The 20,417-nt window shown below is 43.3% G+C and overlaps 1 protein-coding gene across 1 annotated transcript in view; it reads left to right on the top strand.

Moving 5' to 3' along the window:
* Positions 1 to 20,417, top strand: part of LOC145910682 (laminin subunit alpha-5-like) — a 29,405-nt gene that overhangs the window by 3,008 nt on the left and 5,980 nt on the right. Inside the window, exons 8-61 of the mRNA XM_082997872.1 lie at positions 692 to 853; positions 1,193 to 1,333; positions 1,405 to 1,577; positions 1,644 to 1,746; positions 1,821 to 1,941; positions 2,135 to 2,354; positions 2,499 to 2,642; positions 2,710 to 2,912; positions 3,094 to 3,250; positions 3,703 to 3,865; positions 4,923 to 5,042; positions 5,127 to 5,313; positions 5,432 to 5,581; positions 5,675 to 5,807; positions 6,028 to 6,191; positions 6,394 to 6,612; positions 6,798 to 7,009; positions 7,185 to 7,312; positions 7,378 to 7,518; positions 7,727 to 7,852; positions 7,951 to 8,150; positions 8,289 to 8,448; positions 8,641 to 8,783; positions 8,909 to 9,023; positions 9,126 to 9,275; positions 9,367 to 9,460; positions 9,630 to 9,821; positions 9,983 to 10,140; positions 10,284 to 10,422; positions 10,487 to 10,654; positions 10,772 to 10,975; positions 11,201 to 11,377; positions 11,577 to 11,714; positions 11,905 to 12,056; positions 12,228 to 12,341; positions 12,741 to 12,842; positions 13,201 to 13,347; positions 13,791 to 13,932; positions 14,159 to 14,368; positions 14,900 to 15,114; positions 15,218 to 15,370; positions 15,452 to 15,595; positions 15,690 to 15,786; positions 15,987 to 16,151; positions 16,371 to 16,534; positions 16,753 to 16,938; positions 17,123 to 17,262; positions 17,526 to 17,706; positions 17,835 to 17,965; positions 18,250 to 18,273; positions 18,869 to 19,046; positions 19,335 to 19,522; positions 19,721 to 19,813; positions 19,920 to 20,052. Coding sequence (XP_082853998.1) covers positions 692 to 853; positions 1,193 to 1,333; positions 1,405 to 1,577; positions 1,644 to 1,746; positions 1,821 to 1,941; positions 2,135 to 2,354; positions 2,499 to 2,642; positions 2,710 to 2,912; positions 3,094 to 3,250; positions 3,703 to 3,865; positions 4,923 to 5,042; positions 5,127 to 5,313; positions 5,432 to 5,581; positions 5,675 to 5,807; positions 6,028 to 6,191; positions 6,394 to 6,612; positions 6,798 to 7,009; positions 7,185 to 7,312; positions 7,378 to 7,518; positions 7,727 to 7,852; positions 7,951 to 8,150; positions 8,289 to 8,448; positions 8,641 to 8,783; positions 8,909 to 9,023; positions 9,126 to 9,275; positions 9,367 to 9,460; positions 9,630 to 9,821; positions 9,983 to 10,140; positions 10,284 to 10,422; positions 10,487 to 10,654; positions 10,772 to 10,975; positions 11,201 to 11,377; positions 11,577 to 11,714; positions 11,905 to 12,056; positions 12,228 to 12,341; positions 12,741 to 12,842; positions 13,201 to 13,347; positions 13,791 to 13,932; positions 14,159 to 14,368; positions 14,900 to 15,114; positions 15,218 to 15,370; positions 15,452 to 15,595; positions 15,690 to 15,786; positions 15,987 to 16,151; positions 16,371 to 16,534; positions 16,753 to 16,938; positions 17,123 to 17,262; positions 17,526 to 17,706; positions 17,835 to 17,965; positions 18,250 to 18,273; positions 18,869 to 19,046; positions 19,335 to 19,522; positions 19,721 to 19,813; positions 19,920 to 20,052 — 8,264 coding nt within the window. The remainder of the gene's footprint in view (positions 1 to 691; positions 854 to 1,192; positions 1,334 to 1,404; positions 1,578 to 1,643; positions 1,747 to 1,820; positions 1,942 to 2,134; positions 2,355 to 2,498; positions 2,643 to 2,709; positions 2,913 to 3,093; positions 3,251 to 3,702; positions 3,866 to 4,922; positions 5,043 to 5,126; positions 5,314 to 5,431; positions 5,582 to 5,674; positions 5,808 to 6,027; positions 6,192 to 6,393; positions 6,613 to 6,797; positions 7,010 to 7,184; positions 7,313 to 7,377; positions 7,519 to 7,726; positions 7,853 to 7,950; positions 8,151 to 8,288; positions 8,449 to 8,640; positions 8,784 to 8,908; positions 9,024 to 9,125; positions 9,276 to 9,366; positions 9,461 to 9,629; positions 9,822 to 9,982; positions 10,141 to 10,283; positions 10,423 to 10,486; positions 10,655 to 10,771; positions 10,976 to 11,200; positions 11,378 to 11,576; positions 11,715 to 11,904; positions 12,057 to 12,227; positions 12,342 to 12,740; positions 12,843 to 13,200; positions 13,348 to 13,790; positions 13,933 to 14,158; positions 14,369 to 14,899; positions 15,115 to 15,217; positions 15,371 to 15,451; positions 15,596 to 15,689; positions 15,787 to 15,986; positions 16,152 to 16,370; positions 16,535 to 16,752; positions 16,939 to 17,122; positions 17,263 to 17,525; positions 17,707 to 17,834; positions 17,966 to 18,249; positions 18,274 to 18,868; positions 19,047 to 19,334; positions 19,523 to 19,720; positions 19,814 to 19,919; positions 20,053 to 20,417) is intronic.

Below are 20,417 nucleotides of genomic sequence, written 5' to 3'. Positions count from 1 at the left end.
GGAGCAGGGCTCAGGCTTTTCTAGCACTTCTGCCAATGACAAAACACTAACAATTCAAAGCGATGTGGACCTAAGTAAAGGTTCTTTTGGCTTGCAATCTTCCGGTGGTGATTTCCATCCGACACAAACTTTCTCACAAAGCCAGGAGAAATTATTAACAACAACTCCAAGCAACTTCTTTGCAATTGAGGATGAATTTCTAATTCCCGATATTCAGCGGCAGACCCCAGTCCCAAGTCCTTTAGTTGAAATCGTAGACGACATTGGCAATTTTGATGACCTTTATACCAAGAAAGAACTGAGCTGTAGGTTTTAGTTACCAGTGTCATATGGATGCAAGAATTAACCCCACTGGGCTGGACATGATGATGTCACTGTGCTAATAACAGCATACATTCAGGAAAGGCAATGGCACCATTCTGCATTCAGTCTTGGAGGCCAAGAGCCATGTGCATTCACACTGCTGCAACCAACCATGCAAAAGAGCACAGAATCTCCTAAAATTTTCACTTTGTATACTAACTGGCTTGTCACACCACAACACAAAAGCACTTTTGAACACTTTACATTAAAACGTTGGCCTGGAAGGTTACAGATTGCCCTCATTTTGTCAGTGCATGTCTCATAATCCATTTATTACGACGCCAGCAGCAAGGAATGATTGCTGTTAACTTTTAATTGTGAATTACAGCTTGTGAGTGCGACAGCGCATATACCGTCGGTTCGTGCGAGCCAAATACTGGAAGATGCTACTGCAAGGTCCAATACGCTGGTGACAGATGCGACAGCTGCGCTCCTGGTTACTACGATTTCCCAGAGTGCAGACGTAAGTTGCTAAAACTGTGCGATATATGTGTCGTATTAACATTTAGCCTTAATACTAAAATCCTCCCCAAGTGTGTAAACGTTTGGAACCATGTTACCAGCCTTTCTCTTCCGTTTGGCAGCCTTGAGCGACCTACAAAATAATGGTAACGGTGTTGGAGTTCCTTATGCTTTGGAAAACGTTTTTACCTGACACTTTTCACATATATTTCCACTGTTATTTTGTGTTGCTTTCACAAATGCACCAAGTTTTAAAGTATCAACCATCAATTTTTAACGTGTGCCACATTTTTGTCCGTGGAAGCGTTCTTTTTTCGCTTCCGAAACACCCATTAGCATTTATTTACACCTTACCTGTCTTACGCAGCATGCGACTGTTATTACAACGGAACGAGAGACGGAGTCTGTCTTCCCATCGATGACGCCTCCTGCCCATGCGAGTTCAACTATGCCGGCAAATATTGCTCGGAATGCGGGCCAGGTTTCTACAACTTCCCAACGTGCGACTGTAAGTATACAAAATCCAGCAACCTCAGTTACTGTTTTCACCCTTTAAAACGATTGCTTCTGTTCGTGCAGCCTGTGATTGCCAGGGCGAGGGCGTGTCCTCCCACGTTTGTGACGTATACACTGGGGAATGCCCGTGTGCGGAGGGTTTCGCTGGGCCGGCTTGCGACCAGTGTGCCGTGGGTTACTTCCAATACCCTCTCTGTCAGCGATGTCTGTGCATTGATGTCGGAACGACTGACGCCGTAAGTTAACTCCTTTAACAGATTTACTTGTTGTCATAGTTGTTAATACCAATACGTGAATTTCAGGTTTGTGACACCGAGACGGGCGAATGCTTTTGCGATGAAAAATACACCGGTGACAGTTGCAACGAATGCAAGCCTGGTTATTTTGGATTTCCCCTTTGCGAAGGTGGGGACAGCTTGCGTTCTATTGATCTGCCATGAGTGATAATCCATTGACTTTAATTTTCTCTTATTTTACAGAATGCCAATGCTTCGCCCCCGGCAGCATCGACAACACCTGTGACCCACGCAGTGGTCGATGTGTCTGCAAACCCAACTACAGTGGCGACAGATGCGAAGAATGCGCGGCTGAGTTTTACGGGTAAGTAAAAGCAACTTCACGTGTTATCTTATTTTTATTTTTTTTATATTATAGTATATTATTACAAAATAAAATTAAAGTCAACAGCTTACGAAATACCTCACATCACGGAAATGGGCGAAGTTAAGAACTGTTCTGACATGTTTAGCGTTTTCATAGCTATCCAGTAACATTTGGTTCAAAAAATCTTCAGATATCCCAACTGCGTGTCGTGCGGATGCGACGTCCGAGGCTCTCTGAAGACCACGTGCGATGCCATGACCGGGCAGTGTTTGTGTCGTGATAACATTGGTGGCCAGAGGTGTGACATGTGCAACCCCGACTTCTTCAACTTCCCACGTTGCGAGGAATGCAGTTGCGATGCGAGGGGAATTGAATCCGTCGTCCCCGGAGTCTGTCTGGCATTCACTACCGTACGTCCCTTTGAAAATGCATATATATGTGAAGTCTATGAGAGTATTGAGGATTCATGAAAATGCTGTGATAAAACACACCCTATATAAAGTTTTGATAATGCAGATTTTCAGTTTTACAAAACTTACGATTTTGTACCCCAGGGTCTATGTGAGTGCAAGGAAAACGTGATGGGCAAGAACTGCGACATGTGCAAACCCCTGCACTACGATCTCGACCGTGGTTGCGTCAGCTGTAACTGCTTTATCCAAGGAACACTGGATGGTGTCGGAGAATGCGACACAGAAGTAAGTTTGCCCCATTTTATCCAGTAACCCATTCGAAACCCAGAAATTTATCGCCGCTTCTGTACAGGATGGCCAGTGTTGGTGCCGACCGTACACGTGCACTCAGCGTTGTTCACAGTGCGAGGATGGTTTCTTCAGCTTGGAGGAGCGCAACTACTTGGGTTGCACAAGTTGCGAGTGTGACATCGGTGGCGCCATGGCCACCAAGTGCAACAAGAACACTGGACAGTGCCGCTGCAAGAACGGTATTGGAGGTCGTCGTTGTAGCAGGTAACTGTTTTTTTTGATTTGTCATTATGTTTTTTGTCAAATTTAAGTTGTTGTTTAGCGCTGCTTTTCAGCATAAAGTGTTCTGAATATACTGTAGTATTAGATAGGAAATATTTCTGCATTCAAATTGGTTACTGAGGTACGTGTAAATTTGGTGTATGACTCGCTTTTCATATTTCAGAGCCAGCGATGGTTTCTTCTCCCCAACCTTGTACCAGAACCAATACGAGTTGGAGGATGGTCGCACACCAGACAGCACCACCGTCAGATATGGTTTTGACCTCAATGAGTTCACAGATTTCTCAATGAGAGGGTATGCGAAGTTCTCCGGTGTCCAGGTACGGGGTTTTGTTGAAGTTGTTGCGAGTTTTTTCTGAACGTGAAAAACTATGATTTAAAAACTTTTGTTAAACAGTAAAACCGCCTTCACAGGTTTAAAAGTATTGTTTATATGTATTCAAATATACAACGTTATCATGTACGGTCTGTGGTCGCGATCGGCAATTTCTGCAGCACTTAAAAAGTGTTAGTACTTATTTCAATGCTTTAATTTGTTTTGTATTTTACTTTACAACGGCGTTTTTTTGTCAATTTCTCCGATTTGTTGCTAATTGCAAAAGAGTCGTCAAGTAATGAATAACATATAGCTGACTATATCCGAGCAACCAACTAACCCGCGCTCTGATAAATACACACATGCGTATCTATCTCAGCGTTCAACAGAACATAGTGAAACACATATGTTTTGATACAGCCAATATTAACCCGTGCAAATTTACTAACTACGCAGCCGGCAATAGTGATGCATATTACCGTGGACGCTCATAACCTTTACCGGGCGCTACTGCGGTACGTTAATCCAACTACTGCTCCTATCACCGGAACGGTGTCGTTCGTAACGTACCCAGACGGAATCGGAGGCGATCTTGCGTCAGCCAGAGACTGTCTCGACTGTAAGTGGACACACCTTGTCCGTAAATTTGGAGTGAAGAAGGAATCTTGTGGCATGACCTGGTTCTAGCACTGAATGACTGAGTTGACACCTTGTTGACACGTTTTCATCGTTGAAATGCATGTTGTGATTCGGCCACTGAAGGTTTAAAGATAATCAGAAAATGTCTGAAGGATGAGAAGAGTCCATTTGCATGCCCACTTCCGTGTTTTTTTGCTTGCCTTGTAACAGCAACCTCAAAAGTTTCGTGTGTGACATCATAATGTGCATGTAGATTTTGCCGAATCACCACCGCAGACCAACACAGCGCAGTTGATTGGGGTTGGCTGCGTGGTTTATCTGTAAGGTTTAAAAGCAAACGAACGAATATTCCAAGCAGCCTTCCCCAAGCAAACTGAGATTTTCTATTCTTTAATTAACCAATGGTTTCACGGCACTACAGCCAAAGGTTGTTATTCCAATCACCATATTCAACGATGGCCTTTACCGTCTGCTGTTCCGCTACGTCTACTCCGGACGCTCGGCTACCCAAGTGAACGTAACGCTCACTCCCAATTCGGCCTCAGGTTCATCTTGTACAGATAAACATTAAAAATAAGTGTGATGAAGTATTCCACTAAAACGTGCTTTACACAAAAAACTACCACAAATTTACTATAGAGATATTACAATCAATGATATGCACTAACCACTGTAGTTGACTAAGGATTGAATTGATTCGATCAATGTCGGAATACTTCATATCACTATTTATATCTGGTTAAGATGCATGCGTGTGACTTTGTGTAAATGTTTATCACACTGTGTGAGAGTTCGTATGATTTGACGTCACAAAAGGAATCAAGCATGGACCGAGTTTCACCCCGTGCCGTATTTGTGTCTTTGGCATGTTGTCACCAGTATACGATAAAATGTGTTTTAGTGAACTCATTTAAACCCAAATGTCAACCATAGAATTTCAACTGTAAGCGAAATAGCCCTTGTCTAAAAGTGCAGATTGGCTGTAATGTTAAACTTAAACCATAACACAATGAAAAACTTTCCTTTGCAACATTCAGGCACTGAACAAAGCTACCCAGTCACATTTGGCGTTTCTGCCAATCCAATGATGATCAACGTTCCCAACACATTTGTGCTGAACAGAGGCACCTGGACCGTCGTCATTGAAGCTCAACCAGGTACAAACCTTCTTTCCGTACCTAATAGTGACTGTTGAAGACTAGAAAATATCCTGATGATGTAATGGTGATGTAATTTCACAGGATTGCTTATCGACTACCTGGTGTTGTTGCCTTCGCAATTCTACGAACCCGGAATCCTGCAGCTTTCCACCACAGTTCCGTGCGTGCCGATGGCTGTTTCAAACGGAAAAGAGTGTGTTATGTTCGCCCATCCCGACCTCAGCTCATTCACCACTGTTGACATGACAACACAGGTCGACAGCACAAGGTCGGTTACATTTCTGAAATCTTTTGAAAATTTGTACACTTATTCCGAGTGGTCATAATTTGCCCTGAATGCAGCAGGAGATTTTAAATACAATTCTCATATATTGTTAATCGTGTAGGTTGGCCACTCCATCCACCGCCCATCCCGAAATGGTTCACATTGACGCAACTTCCGGTAACGTCGAGCACTCGAAATTCAGCACCGAAATCGCCCTTCCTCATGCTGGAAAATACATTCTCGTACATGAATACGCGAGCAACGCCGACAGGTAAAGGACTCAGAGCGGATCGTAATTAAAACGCCTAGGAAATAGGAAACGCCCACGGACAGTTTAAATATCAAAATGTACGTTTTGTATTAGATTGCAGACAGCTCAGGTAACGGTTACAGATGGTGCGAGCAACACTTACAACAACGCCAAATTCAATATTTACTCCTGCCCATATTCCTTCTTGTGCCGACAAGTTGCCCTCGGTGTTCTCAACGACGTTCAGGTAATGATGGACTCGTTATGTACATTTATTCGTAAGCTGCAGACAGGGACACTGTATTTACATATAGCCAAGCGATACTGAAAACATTATTAGCTCAATTGCTTGTACATGATATTGGTGTACACATGCTTACCTGTTTCGAGTGAACATTTCAATAGTATTCACACATTATTCTTGCATCTTGACTCACCAATGAACAAATTGGTCCCCATTTTGTCAGGTATTCGACATGTCTTTGCCTGTGATGCGAGTAACTGTAACCACCGATAGCGGTTCCTCTTTCTACGTCGAATCGATCACCGCCATCCCGCTTGCTGATTGGACGATGGAGCTCGTTGAGCCAAAGCCGAAATGCATCACTATGTCCGGCCCCGAGTTTGACCAGTAAGTATTTTAGTTTCAATTCAAACTGTTGTTTCCTCAATAAAATTGATCAACTTTTTTTGCGCTTAGTTCAGCGATGTTGTTCAGCAATTAATGTTTACACCCTAAATGTTTGAATAAACGTATAAAAATGGGAATGCCTTCCATTCCCATTATCCTGTATTTGTTATTCCATTCGACAAAAATATTGATTTTTTCTTAGATGTATTCCGTCCTCATACAAAATCCCGTCGGAAGCTTCCCGCTTCAACGTTCCTCCCACTGACACCATTGGAGGCACAGGGGACGAGGAGCCAGTTCCTCCTGAGTTCCCAGACTCCATCGGCGATAGGGAGGTTGATTTGGTTCATCTCGACGGCGTTGAACAAGAATTGGGGAGGCCGACTACATTACAAATTCCCATGGACCTTCAACCTGGACGGTGAGTGCGGTATATTAGCTCTGCATTCCTTTCAAACAAACATTTTGTCTGATTATATTTCCAACATATTTCAAATAGATAACGCGAAACATTTTTACTATTTTTGAATATTGACATGGAATTCTAGATTCAGATTCTGTTAATGTTTAACAACCTAAATTGAAACCGTGATCTCTGAAACTCAGGTACGTGTTCCTGGTCCACTACTACAACCCCGACCACACCGGCTTCAACCCTCGCGTTGTCATCGACGGTGGCGTCACCACAACTGGGTCGGCAAATATCAGCTACTGCCCCTTTAGTGAAGGTTGTAGGGGTGTGGTTACTTCCGACGACGGCCGCATATTGGTTGACATCACCGTACCAACTACCATGTTCACCATAACTGTGCCAGAAGGTGAGTTGTTTGTTGTAAGGTGTGATTTCGACGGGCTTATGTAGTGTTTATTTAAATTTAACCTACATATTTCCCCCTTTTTGCCTTTTTATTTAGTTCCAATCGGTTTGGGTTTCCAACAACCTCAATTTTTTACGATTATTTTACCAAGGAAAATATTTGAACGTTGTTTTAGGCAAGGCATTCTGGATTGAATACGTGCTTGCCATTCCTGAGGACATCTACACCAAGAGCCTTTTGGACCTCGCGCCAATTGACAAGTCCAGTGACTTCATAAGGTACTGCGCTTCGGACAGTCAGCAGGTACGTGTCTTCTCCATAACAACCACATTGTTGCTCAACCGCCTTAACGAGCGTTTTATTTGCAGAGTTTCTACAACACAATCGAAAATCCGTCAGAGTTTTGTCGCGACTCCGTCTTCTCTTTGACAGTTGATTACAACAACGGAGGCTTGGAGTGCAACTGCTCTGGCGCCGGTACCGTAGGAGGTGGCGACGTTGCGTGCGCGGTAAGTTGTCCTGTACTGACTGTTAGCTCAATGAAACGTCCCGTGAAAATTGATATGCCATTGTACTAAAGAGACATTGTACTAATCAAAGTTGTAATTTAAAGCCTCCCAGTAGTATGACTTGTCTCCATAATGAGCTTTTAAAAGTTAAATGTCACTCCAAAGCACAGTCAATCCTATAGCTTAAATCTGTATTTTGTTTCATCAGGATTATGGCGGCCAGTGCCCATGCAAGCCCAACGTGATCGGACGTATGTGCGACCAATGTCGTACAGGTTACTTCGGTTTCCCAGATTGCCTCCCATGTGACTGCGGCGGAGCCCTTTGTGACCCGGTAAGAAACACTGAAATAAAACTATATTATTGTGACCTAACCTTTGACTTTACCTATGATATAAAGCGTACGTAAAACGAAAACTGTTGCTTTAATAGACCAGCGGCGAGTGCATCTGTCCTCCGAACACGGTGAAGCCGGGCTGCAACACGTGCGTGCCTTTCACCCATACGTTCGACCCACTGAAGGGATGTGTTGAGTGCGATTGTAACGTAGATGGTGTGGTCGATGTTGCGGACACGGGATGCGATCCCGCCGATGGCCAGTGCAGATGCAAGGACAACGTCGCTGGCACAAGGTAAAATATTGCTTATTGAACTAGTGCATCGTTGGACCTATGAGCATTAAGATTATAATCAATGACATTAGTTTCCCGTATTGCTTTACCAAACCCGCACTTTTATATTTTCAACTGACAATTCTTTAACGTTGTCAGATGCGATCGTTGCGCACCTGGATATTTTGGATTCCCTGACTGCCAGAGATGTACTTGCGACGAACGTGGAGCCCTCGGGTCGGACGGCTGCGACCCAGTGTCAGGGCAATGCGCTTGCAAGAAGAATGTGGAAGGCCTCCAGTGCAACGTGTGCAAAGCTGTAAGTGGTTGTGTCAGCGTGTATTGTGCATCAAAATTGAAAATAATAGACGTTCAGAACTTTTATTTCATTTAATCTGTTCTTCTGGCAGAATAAAATGCACTTTTATTCATTGACACAATATTTGTTCAGAAATATTATGGGAATTCAATAAATATTTGAACAAAAATTTACGTCTCTGTGTACATGCAGGGCACCTTTTACCTGGATATCAACAACCCACTTGGATGCACGGAATGTTTCTGTTTCGGGGTCGGAACGAGTTGTACACGCACTCAATATCCCATGACCGAAATCCATAACATGGATGACTGGATCGTTATCAATCTTGTCGAGTGAGTATTTTTTTATTGTAAGGGTCATTTCCTCTGTGAACCATTTTGCCTCCGACATGCCTTCATACTTTGATGATCATACTTGCGATTATCGCAACTGCAACGTTTTGCTTTTAATTTTTAAGAGAATCGCCGGAAATCGTCGCCACCAACAACGGAGAAACAATTAACGTGGATATCGAAGCTGCAGGTGGCCAATATGACCCCACAAGACCCAACATTTACTGGGGCGCTCCAAAGGTCAGTTACGCCTTAAATGGGGATACATTTTGTCTGTGGTAACTCGGTTGCCAATACATTCCCCCAATCACCTTCTCCCCTTAACTTAACTCGTGCTTGTAGGAATACCTGGGATCGCGCGTTGCCTCGTATGGTGGCGAACTCCGCTACACGACATCCTGGTCATCTGGAGGTGGTCGCGGTGACGCCGGTTCAGACGGCGAAGTCCTTCCTGCTCCAATTCTCGGCCGCATTCCGGATGTAATCCTCAAGGTATGAAAAATTCCAGACCTTACAAAATTCTGCGTTTTTCAACCCAATATTGTGAAATTTTTCCTCTTGTAAAACGCTTGTTATTGCGCAGGGAGATGATTTCGTTGTCGGTTGGACAAACCCCAGCCCATCCGTAAATGTGAGACTGGAACTCGTGGACAGGAATTTCTACCACGATAAGAGCGGTAAGCAATTATCTTCCGACTCCTGTCAAAAGTTAAAATTTAAAGCGATACTTTTATTTAATGATAATACCAAAACTAATCATTACTGGATTTCTCACTTATTACGTTTTTAACGGCTTGATTCCATTGAAGTTACAAACCATTCTTTAAGAGAGATCATATCTTGCAGGAAACCCTGTTACTCGTGCTGAAATGATGATGATCCTCGGAAATCTCCAATCCATCCACATTCGCGCTAGCCCCGACATCAACCTTAGGAGTATTTCTCTACAGGACGTTGTCATGACCACCACCGGATACGACCTTCCGATTGGCTCAGGACCTTCTATTCCGGCAGTAGAGGAGTGCGTATGTCCAGAAGGTAGGATTACCAATTGTTGTTGCGATTACGTTATATTGTTCAGCTGGCATTTTAACCTGAATTTAAATTGTAACATAATATATATGATTCTGCCGTTATCATACCACTTACCAGAAGAAGCACTTCAATCAGTATTTAATGAAAATGTGATTGGTCTGCAGGTTACACAGGTCATTCCTGTGAGGAGTGCGCGAAAGGACACCGACGGGATCTCGGCGTCTACTACGGTATTTGCGTGCAATGCGATTGCCACCCACACTGCGATTCGTGCGACCCGTCAGGCAACTTGCTGCAGAACGACACTTGCCAGCACAATACCGTAAGTTCTACTTTAAAGTTTCTATTGCTTGCTTCCTGATTCTCTGAGCGATTCGTTGAAAACCCTACAAAGCCTTTTTTAATTTAAAAAGCATGGTACTTGGTGTGTTTGCTTTGTTGACTAAGGTTTGCTACAATTTGCAGGCTGGTCCCGACTGTGGCGTCTGCATAGATGGTTACATCAAGAATACGACCAGCGGCGACATTGAGGCTTGCAAACCTTGCCCGTGCCCATTCCCCGACGTGGACGGAAACTTTGCCGAAACCTGCGAAGAACTTGACGGTAAATGCGAAGTTTCTTTTCCGGGAAAGTCCCACTTACTAAACTCAATTTTTTGCACGTTCAGGCGACATCGTGTGTCACTGCCTGCCGGGTTACACGGGCGACAGATGCGAATTATGCGCTTCTGGTTACTTCGGAAACCCGTCGGTGCGCGGAGGATCCTGCAAACCCTGCAACTGCCACGGAAACCTGGATCCTAACCTCATCATGGAAGTGTGCGACCCTCTGACCGGTAAATATTCTGGCCAATGTGTATCACTAGAGTTTGACCTCCTTAAAACGCAAGCAGCTTAAAACAAACAAACAAAATCGCGAAGTGAAATTAATCCAACCGTTGCATTGTTTTAAGGCGTATGTGCGGATTGTCAGTTCAACACCGGTGGAAGATATTGTCAGATCTGTGCTGACGGTTACTACGGTGACGCTGTGACCGCCCGTAATTGCACAGAGTGTGATTGCAACTCATGCGGAACGGGCGTGTGCGACCACGAGATGGGTCATTGTTCCTGCCAGGACCACGTGATCGGGGAGCTGTGCCATACTTGTGAACCGGGTAAGACTTTGATCGAGTGTTAATCCATGTGTGTGGACTGTTAATTAACAACGAAACACGGTTTTAATTATAATTATTATAGTTGTGTGTCGTAGAAAAAAAAAAACAATTCGAAAGTTTATTTTTTTAAATAATATCACGCATAACAAAACCAACAACAATATTTTCAGTAATTTTGGTATTTAGTGCCAGTTTCCACGTAAAATCTTACATCCCTCGTCACAGGCTATTGGAACTTCCAATCATGCACGGGATGCCAGGACTGCAACTGCGACGTTGGGGCGATCGGCAAAGAATGTGACATCACCACGGGACAATGCAAGTGTGCTCCCAACATCGTTGGTCTGCGATGCGAACGCTGCGCTCCCGGATTCTACGATTATTCGGAAATGGGATGCAAACGTATGAGACTAACGAGAATTTGTTTCACATATAAAGATATACAGCTCTGTTAATATGAATAGACTCGGTGCAAAAAAACTTTAAAAAGCAATGTAGCAGTTTACATATACCATCCCACACAAAACAAATGGTTTTCAAACTAAAAAAACGTGTCTAAAAATTTAACTGTAAAATTCAACGTAATTTTTCTCGTTGACAGCCTGCAAGTGCAGAAACAACGGACCGTGCAACCCTAAGAACGGACAGTGTGAATGTCCACCCGGTATCACAGGAGATCAATGCGACCAGTGTGAGTTATCGAGACACGTTCTACACGAGGGAGAAGAGGAATGCAGAAGTGAGTGTTGAATTAGAAACTCTTGCATTCAGGCTCTGTGAAATCGCCCCCCCTTACCCTGCAAGAATGTTTTGTGTGGAATGTTTCTTAAAATCAAGCGATATGGCTATGAATAGTGGCGCCGCCAACTTTTGTTTGTTGACTGTATATTTAACCACTGATTCACAATCCTACCATTTGCACATCGCAGTGTGTGGAAGTTGTACGGACGATCTTCTGGACGAGGTGGAACCCTTGACCAAACGCGTAAACATGACTCTGGCAGAACTTGGCAGTGTCTCCCTGGGCGTGGTGGCGTTCAGGAGACTGGACGAACTCCAAAGCATGGTCAACGACGCCACGGTGAGAATAAAAACGTATATAGGCTGAGGCTTGAAAGTATTTCATGGCGCAAAAGTTACAATGGTTCGTTATTATCTAAGTTTATGCTTTTCTTCGAATGTAATATTGTAACAGGTAGACTGCATTCGTGTGTTGTGTTCAGTAGATGTTAAATTTCAAATGTTTTGCCAGGCTACTTTGGACGGCGAAGAAGAATTCATTTCCGCAGGATCAAATACCGTCGGCAACTTGCTTAACGGTGGAATAGCCTCCCTCGACGAGATGGTATCCGGTAGCGGAGAGAACGTAAGTGATACTGTCGAGTGCTGTGTTCAATTGCTTATAGTGTGGCTTCGTGTCACGTAGTTGCATGTCACGAATCGAAATGAGCTGGGTGTGCCGTATGGTACATATGTATCTTGCAATAGCGCATCACTGTTAATTTTTCAAAAAATTAATTGATGTGCAAACTGATTTTGTGCTTAAAGTAATTTTTTCCCATTAGTGACGCGTAGCTACCCTTGCTGCATATATGGTCACAGTAAAGTTAATAGTCGCATTTGATTAAACCCGCTCCCACCAATAAGCCTAAACTTGCAACACAAATTCAATGAACCCCTCGCTTGCTTTTCTTGTCGGTCCTTTCCCACACACTCCCATTCAAACATCGACGCGCGTGCCCACGCAACGCACACACTCACGCAGGCGCTTGACGAAGTCGCCAGCGGCATGACCAGCGATGTTGCTGAGCTCAGGAGTTCGCAGATCTTGGACCTCGATGGTGAAGTTAACAGAATCGACACCGCAGTGAGTAGACTTGCCATTCATCCGACACCACCACCACCACTGTTGCCTTTCGCTGTAGATTGCGTATAGATGCTTTTACGTAGCTTTGTAGTTTACCCAAATATACAAACCTGTGGTTAAAAGTGTAGGAAGGTCTTCGTGTGATTTGGCTTGGCAATTGTGTGAAGTGTTTAATTATATAACGTAATTATTGATATTCACTTGCCTGTGTAAGGCACATGTGGGTAACATTCCTTGCCATTTGTTGCAAACCGTTTGAAACACAACGTGCTGGTTTGTTTCATTGCTTGGGAGTGCCAGTATGATTTGCATGTAATGGTCGCGCTTCAAACAGCTTCTAACCGATTCCCGCCACTAGGTGTCGGAAATGTGCAACCACACAGACGTGCTTCTTACCCAAGTGAAGTCGACCGAAAATATGACCATGGAAGGGTTGGCGGATGCGCGCGCCCTGGACAGCTTTGCGTCTGAGTTCGGCGCAGAAGCAAAGGACCTGAAGGAGAAGGTTCGTGCTCTAACTGCACTAAGATTTGAAACGATTTCTGTGTTGTTTTTCATTAAAACGGTGCAAAAAAAGTTCTATGCATTTAAATTTGTATCGCCAAACCTCTATCTATACATTGACAACTTGTTTTTAAACGTGTTTTTTCGTTGCTTCTGCAGTTCATTATAGAAAAGGTACGTTGGTTGCACTAAAAACACAAAAGCAACAGGCAATTTTGTTCAAAATTGAAGTTTCACTCACTAACACCCTTAACGACCGCGTTTTGAATCTCCTTACCATCATGCCAAGATATTCACTATATCTTGAAGCAAATCACTGTATCTATTTTATAACGAAGAAGTTATGGCATGGTTTATTCGAAACGTGCACCCAACACTTCCACAGTACAAGTGCTTTGTGGTACACACAGTATTATCAGCAACTTAACTCTGTGCGTTACGCAGTTGAACAAGGAAGCTTCCGGCGACTCTGACGATTACGAGCAAAAGTTGCGAGAAGCCGAAAGAATGGTCGGAATTATGAACGACCGAGACTTCAGCGGAATGATGCTGATCGCTGATGAGGAACTGACCAATGCCCAAGACTGTAAGTTGTATTTTAAACTGCAAAGTTATCGCGATAATTGGTAGATGGAGGAGTTACAACAAAGAGTGACTTGAATTCTACCTTCTGTGTATGTAAAAACTGGTGAGCGATTTTGTACAGAACATTTCAGCTCCATTTTAAAAGGTTTTTCAGTAGAACTTCCCGTACCTCGGCATATAAAGGATTGATTTTGAAATCCAACCTAATATAACCTCATTACCTGCAGTGCTCAATCGTGTAACGAACGACTTCAGCGACCCCGCGAAAAACGTTTCGGATCGTGTCAAATCGTTGAGCGACGACTTCGCCAGCAAGCAAGGGAAATTGCGCGATCTCCGCCAGCAGATGAACGACGCCAACAAAATGATCAACGATGCCACGACGTTGAACGCCGTGAACCGCAAGAACCTGAGCGCGATGACCGAGTCCATCAACAGTGAGTGGGGAAGGCCTGGTACTTGGCATGTTCTTTGCTTGCTTTCGGCTTTGTGATGTAACAATTTTCGTACGGTATATGCACTTGTATACTGCTATTTTTGCTGCAAGGCATAGTAATTAGTAGGAATTGCTCTTTTGGCACTTAAGTTGCACTCTTAGTAGTTAATGTACGTGCTAAGATGTGGATTGACGCATGCGCTGATGTGGTCGATTGCTTGCCAATAATGAACAATAGTAGCTTCCCTTTGGTAACTTGCTTCATATGGTGTCTGCATGTCCAATCTTTGTCACTACTGTAGTTGCCTTTGAAAGTTAATAGTTTTGATATCCAGCATGATTTTTGATTGGTTGTTTGTGTGACATTTTTTTGTGAAAAATAATCTGCAATCTGCATGTTTTTTTCCAATGAACTTACTTTCTTCCAAAATCTTTTTAAAAATCCTCTAATAAAACCAATTGTAAAACATACAGCCTATATATATATATTCCACGAGTCCCACCACATAAAACGCCCCTTATTTACCCACAGACATCAACAGCGACTCGGCGATGGCAAACGATCTTCTCAACGACGCTGAGCAACTTCTTAATGCATCCAAGGCTTCGGTAAACGGACCCATTACGAACGGAATCGACGAGCTTGGTAATCTTGAAGCTGGATTAACACAAGCAATGAACGATCTACAGCCGGTTGTTGATCAACTTGTTGCTGATCTGGAAGAGGTCGAGCCCTTGGTCAACCAGGTGGGCGTTTGGTTTTTGCCTTATTTTCCATTATTTCCTACACTTTGCTGTGGTTTAACAAACTGTGCTTGACAAACTGTGTAACTGTGCTTATATTCGGCAGTCGATCGACAAGGCCAACCAGTTGGCTTCAGATGCGCAAGCTCTAAATGACATCATCACTAACATCGAGACACCGGAGAGCGCTGCGAACGCCTACCAGAGAATTGTGATCGCTATGACGGAGGCGGCAAACGCTGCTGAGAACGCCCTTAACGTAAGGACGGAGTCATGGCTCCATTTACTGACAAAGTACTCATTACCACGCACAAGCCAATACTTATACTTAAATATACAGGCGGCAATCAACGCTGAAATGGACGTAGCCGACAAGAACTTGCAGGCGGCAGCAGAGCAGGCCGAACAAAGCAGCAGCGAACTCCTGGCTGAGACCGTGGACCTGCAGAGCAACGGCCTCTCCAAACTTGAACAAGACATGCAGGTACGAATGACAAGTTACTGTAATACTTTGTACCACCTTCCAGATTTTAGCTTGTCCCACCTTCTACAATTCACGCAATTTTATTTGATTTCAGACTGTCAACAATAACTTGGCCACAGCAGATAGCACGAGTGACGATTTGCAGGCTGAACTTGATGCAATTAAAGCGAGATTGGATGCACTCGACAGAGGTACATACTTTAAACACGTTGTATCTCGACTATTGAGCTGCAATCCTGCAGACTGTTTTAATCTATCAGTTCTTACAAATGCAGCTGGTGACTGAAAATGCCGGACGTGAAACCTGCTCTGTTGTCATTTGTCTGACTTTAAACTATGTTGTCTTTCTGTGAAAAGTAGCTTGTTTTACATGTTACGCGTATATTTATAGCTAACATTGAAGCCAATCTGGACACGGCGAGGAGCAGCACGGATGCGGCAGTTGCGCTTACCGATCAGGCACAAGCCCAGGCAAACGAACTGCAAGCCCAGATCGAAAATGCGCCCGATACCAACATCGACATGGCCAGAGAACTGGAAGCAACGCGTGTAGCATGTAAGTGCATTCGTATCCGTACAAAATCTCCAGTCGGCTGTTTTTGGAGATCAAGTGTTGAAAGTGAAGTTAGTAGTAATTTATGTGTTGAAAAGGAATATATGACGATTCCCGCTTACTTTTCTACACTTCTCATTACGTAATATTTATGAGTATCCCGGACTATTCACCACACACAGCTAACTTTTCACACATAAAACATACTTGGCTTTTCCACAGTCAACAACCTGCCACAAGATCTGGTCGCCGCTACCAGCCTTGCCGACGAATTGCTCATCCAAAAAAAGAAGAGACTCGAGAATCTGGACGACATCCTTCAAATGCCCAAGAAGATCCAGGACATTCAGAAGATGATTGCGTTGACCCGAAACGTCGCTAACAGCGTAAGTGTCCGACACCGAAGTTCTACTGTGAGGCTTTGTACAATATTAAGCTGTGCCACGACATTTGTATAAAGCAGCACAGATCTTACCGTTAAAGAGGCTGATTTTTACCCCATATAAATATAATATCAAACTAACAATTATCACATAAGTAACCCAAGTTACATTAGATTACTTTTGACCGTTTTGCACCAAAATAACACTTTTGTGTGTTTTAGGTCAAATCCTCCATCAAATTCAAACCACGCAGCACCCCGATCAGTGCGGTTAACCCTCCAGAATACTTGGAACTTCGCATACCTGCTCCAGTGGTGAAGGTAGAAGATCACATGCGAGCAGAGTTTCTGGTCAAACTCGAGGCTGCCGCCACTGACGGCTCCCTCATGGTGATTGGAGATGGGCAGGTAAACATGGAACGCTTTCTCTGTGTATGATTTTCTTAGCACAAATAGAATTCTTGGGTCCTTCAAAGTCTCAGCATTACTTTATCGTATTATTTTCTTAATTGATTAGGTAGCAGATGTTATCTGTTAGCACTTTGTTTACAATTAATTACAGTTTTTTATGGAGATTTTAAATGTTTAACAGGAGTCCGGTGGCGACTACATGGCTTTGGAAACTCGAAACGGGCACGTTTTCTACCACTTCAAGGTGGGCAACGGCATTTCCACCATCGAGAGCAGCAAACCAATCAACACTGACTTGTGGCACAAAGTCATCATAGAAAGGTTGGTAACGATTTGTGTAGAAAAACAGGCCAAAAGAAAGTAAAAACAAAGTCTCTAGTTTTGCTGGTTGGCATTGAATTGCATTTGAAGCCTGAAAAGCGTTGCCTTTATTCTGTAAACAATATATGAACGGCGATTGGAAACGTGGTGCAATTTCAGTCGTATATAATGCATTATATTTGTCATTACCTGTGGAAAGCAAACTTTCCCCCTCATTATACCATTACTACATAATCCTAAAATATAAAAAACGTCTTTTGCAGAACTGCGAACGAAGGAAAGCTGACCATCGAATATCCAGAAACAACTGAAGGTCGCGGAGACGGAGCAGCCGCCACTAATACCATCACTGAGACCCTTACTGATGTAACCAACAGTAGAGATCTGATTTCGACCATCAAATCCAAACAGATGGCCTTCTTTGTCGGTGGCAGCCCTCGAATGGTGAGTGCCAATTTGTGGTATGAACCGGTTTAGTAATTACTCGAAAATTTTAACGTACATATAAGACATCGTCCAGTAACGATGTATCATTGAACAGTTGAATGATCTCCGTGTGTTTATTCCCCCAGACACCCGAAGTAATGCAAAACAGAGAGGCCGACGCATGTATTAGTGACGTGCGTCTCAACCACGAAAGTGTTGGATTGTGGAACTTCAAATCGTATGCAGGACCGAAACCGGGAAGAAACTGCCTTACAGGGTGAGTTACCTTTCTTCAACTTACCAAACTAACCCGTATATAATTAACTGCACATTATTATTGGGTAAGGGCATGTTGGTTGGTTAATAAAGGGGGATATTAGTTGAAGAATGGGCATAAAATTGTTAATTTGCTTTTTTTATGGGTGTTCTTTTCTTTTAACAACAACTTTCACCGATCTTTCGAAGTAACTCCTTTTAATTTTTGTGTTACTCACACTTCCGAGTTCATACAAGAAACAGACACATGCAATTTTGTTTAAACTAATCTACGAATAACAATAGATCCAACACCGGCGAAGTGTTTTGGTAAGTGAGAGTGACATTACGCGTCATTATAAAGAAAAAACATCCATTTGCCACCGACCATTCATGCGTAACAGCACAAAGTCACGTCGTCAGAAGGGCCCACACCTCACTGTTCCGAATGGCGCACCACTTACATAATTTGTTTTCTTGTTAACGGGTGTACTTTCAATTTGCTGAAACATGCGCTGATGCTTGCTCTTATAATTTTCCTTGCACTGTTAACTAACCGCTTGTTTCATTTCATTTCACTTGAAGACCCTCCGGCTTGCTTGCACCGCCTTCAGTGGATGATGGGTAAGAACCTGTAGCATTAACTGCATGAATTGTGTTTCCAATTTGTTTTTCGCCACTGCTTGTGTTGTTTCATTTTCTTGACTGTTTGTCGTATTTTAATTTTATTCCCGTTTGGTTCAGTATATATACAGTAAATTTAGACCAAAATTTCGGCTAAAATTCTTGACAAAAAATTTGAACCTTTTTTACCTGAAATAGTGTCTGAAAGTTGCGAACCATAGCTAGTACACAAATACGCGGTGCGACCTATTACTTTTCTGGCGACCTTTTGACTAAACATTTTACTTCGATGCAACGCTAGGTCCGCTCCTTTAGTCACCCAGCAAGTGTGGAGATTCCGTGGGCTTGGAAGTTACATTCGTATTCGTCGAGAGGACACACCATTCCTTACCACACAACAAGCCCCAGCTCACTACATTGGCTTCACCATGGACACTCTGCAGGACAACAGTATCATTTTCCTGGTCGGCGAAACCATTGTAAGTTGTCTGAATTTAGCTTGATTATGGCACAAGCGTTCAGCTGGTAACAGAATCTGTGTTTCGGGATAGCTTTTCTAGTAATCACTGTAAAATGTGAGGTGCATGGCTATTGTTTGGCAACTTGGAAACGCATTGTAAAGTTTCACTTTCGTAAGCTATAGTTTGCAAAGTGCAAAGCAAAATGCATTTTGACATAGACAGGTCTGTTTTAATCAAATTAAACTATTCGCACACAAACTATGTAGCAAATGATTAAGACCCATTAAAAGGTTCAATTATCTGCAGCAACAATTCATGGCCCTGGAAGTGGTTGATGGAAAACTGAAGATGACTTGGAACTTCGACTTCCCAGACGGGCCAATGAGCGCTGTGGTTTCCGACGTAGAAGATGTGAACACCGCCAACGCGCCAATCCGAATCCGGGCCGGTGTCGCACCAAGATACACAGTGATGGTCATGTCTGTTGATTTAAGGTAAGTGCGACTCACGATTTGATGAATATGTAATCTGACGTAAGGTGTGTGGCAAACACACATAGGAATTTTGAATCAATGAAACGGTGCGTTAAAATCAATGCCTGCAGTCAAATTAGAAAACCCTTTCTTACCGCCACAAGATGGGACTATGTTTATGTTACATATATACGAAAAACCGTTGTGTTTTGAATGCAGGTTGAAACTTCAGAGGGATTATCAATCAGGAACACCAAACATTACTGGAGACATTTACCTCGGCGGTGTGTGGTACAACGACATCGACCCTAGGTATGTAACGAAATCCATTATGATCAGAACAAACACCATAATATTCTCACTTCTATGCGTTCTGATGATTTCGTGTGTAGTAAATTCGTGTAATTTTTTTGTTCAGATTCTACGATATTTTGACCAATTTGGCCGTCTCCTACCGTGGCTGTCTATCCAGTCTTAACTTCAACAGCCAAACTTTCGACATTCAAAACGCCATTGAGAACGTCGGTGTCACCAGAGGATGCATTAAAGAGGTGAGCACTGCAATGCTAATTAATACCCCTTACGACTAGTGATGTGTTGCGCCGGATCCGGGTACCCGGACCCGGCCGGATATTGACCAATTTTCAAAACCCGGATCCGGCCGGATAATACACTTAATTTTACCGGATAGTTGGGAAAGCATTTTTGTCCTAAAAGCGGACAAACATTTCGCAAATTACTCGTTTCTGGGACCCAATCTGTTATACTCGCCGACGTAAGATTTTTCTGTTATTTGTTATTAAGGTTTTTCGTGACGTGTTATACCATATTGATGAATGCCCACGTTTATTTGTTCCACTCATGACAGGCTAACCTTAACATAGCATTCTGTTTGGCAATCAAACATTTTTGTCAT

The sequence above is a fragment of the Ascidia mentula genome, chromosome 8, assembly GCF_947561715.1.
Source record: "Ascidia mentula chromosome 8, kaAscMent1.1, whole genome shotgun sequence".
Classification (NCBI taxonomy): domain Eukaryota; kingdom Metazoa; phylum Chordata; class Ascidiacea; order Phlebobranchia; family Ascidiidae; genus Ascidia; species Ascidia mentula.
Note: the sequence above shows the minus strand (reverse complement) of the source record. Positions and strands in the feature narration are given on the sequence as shown.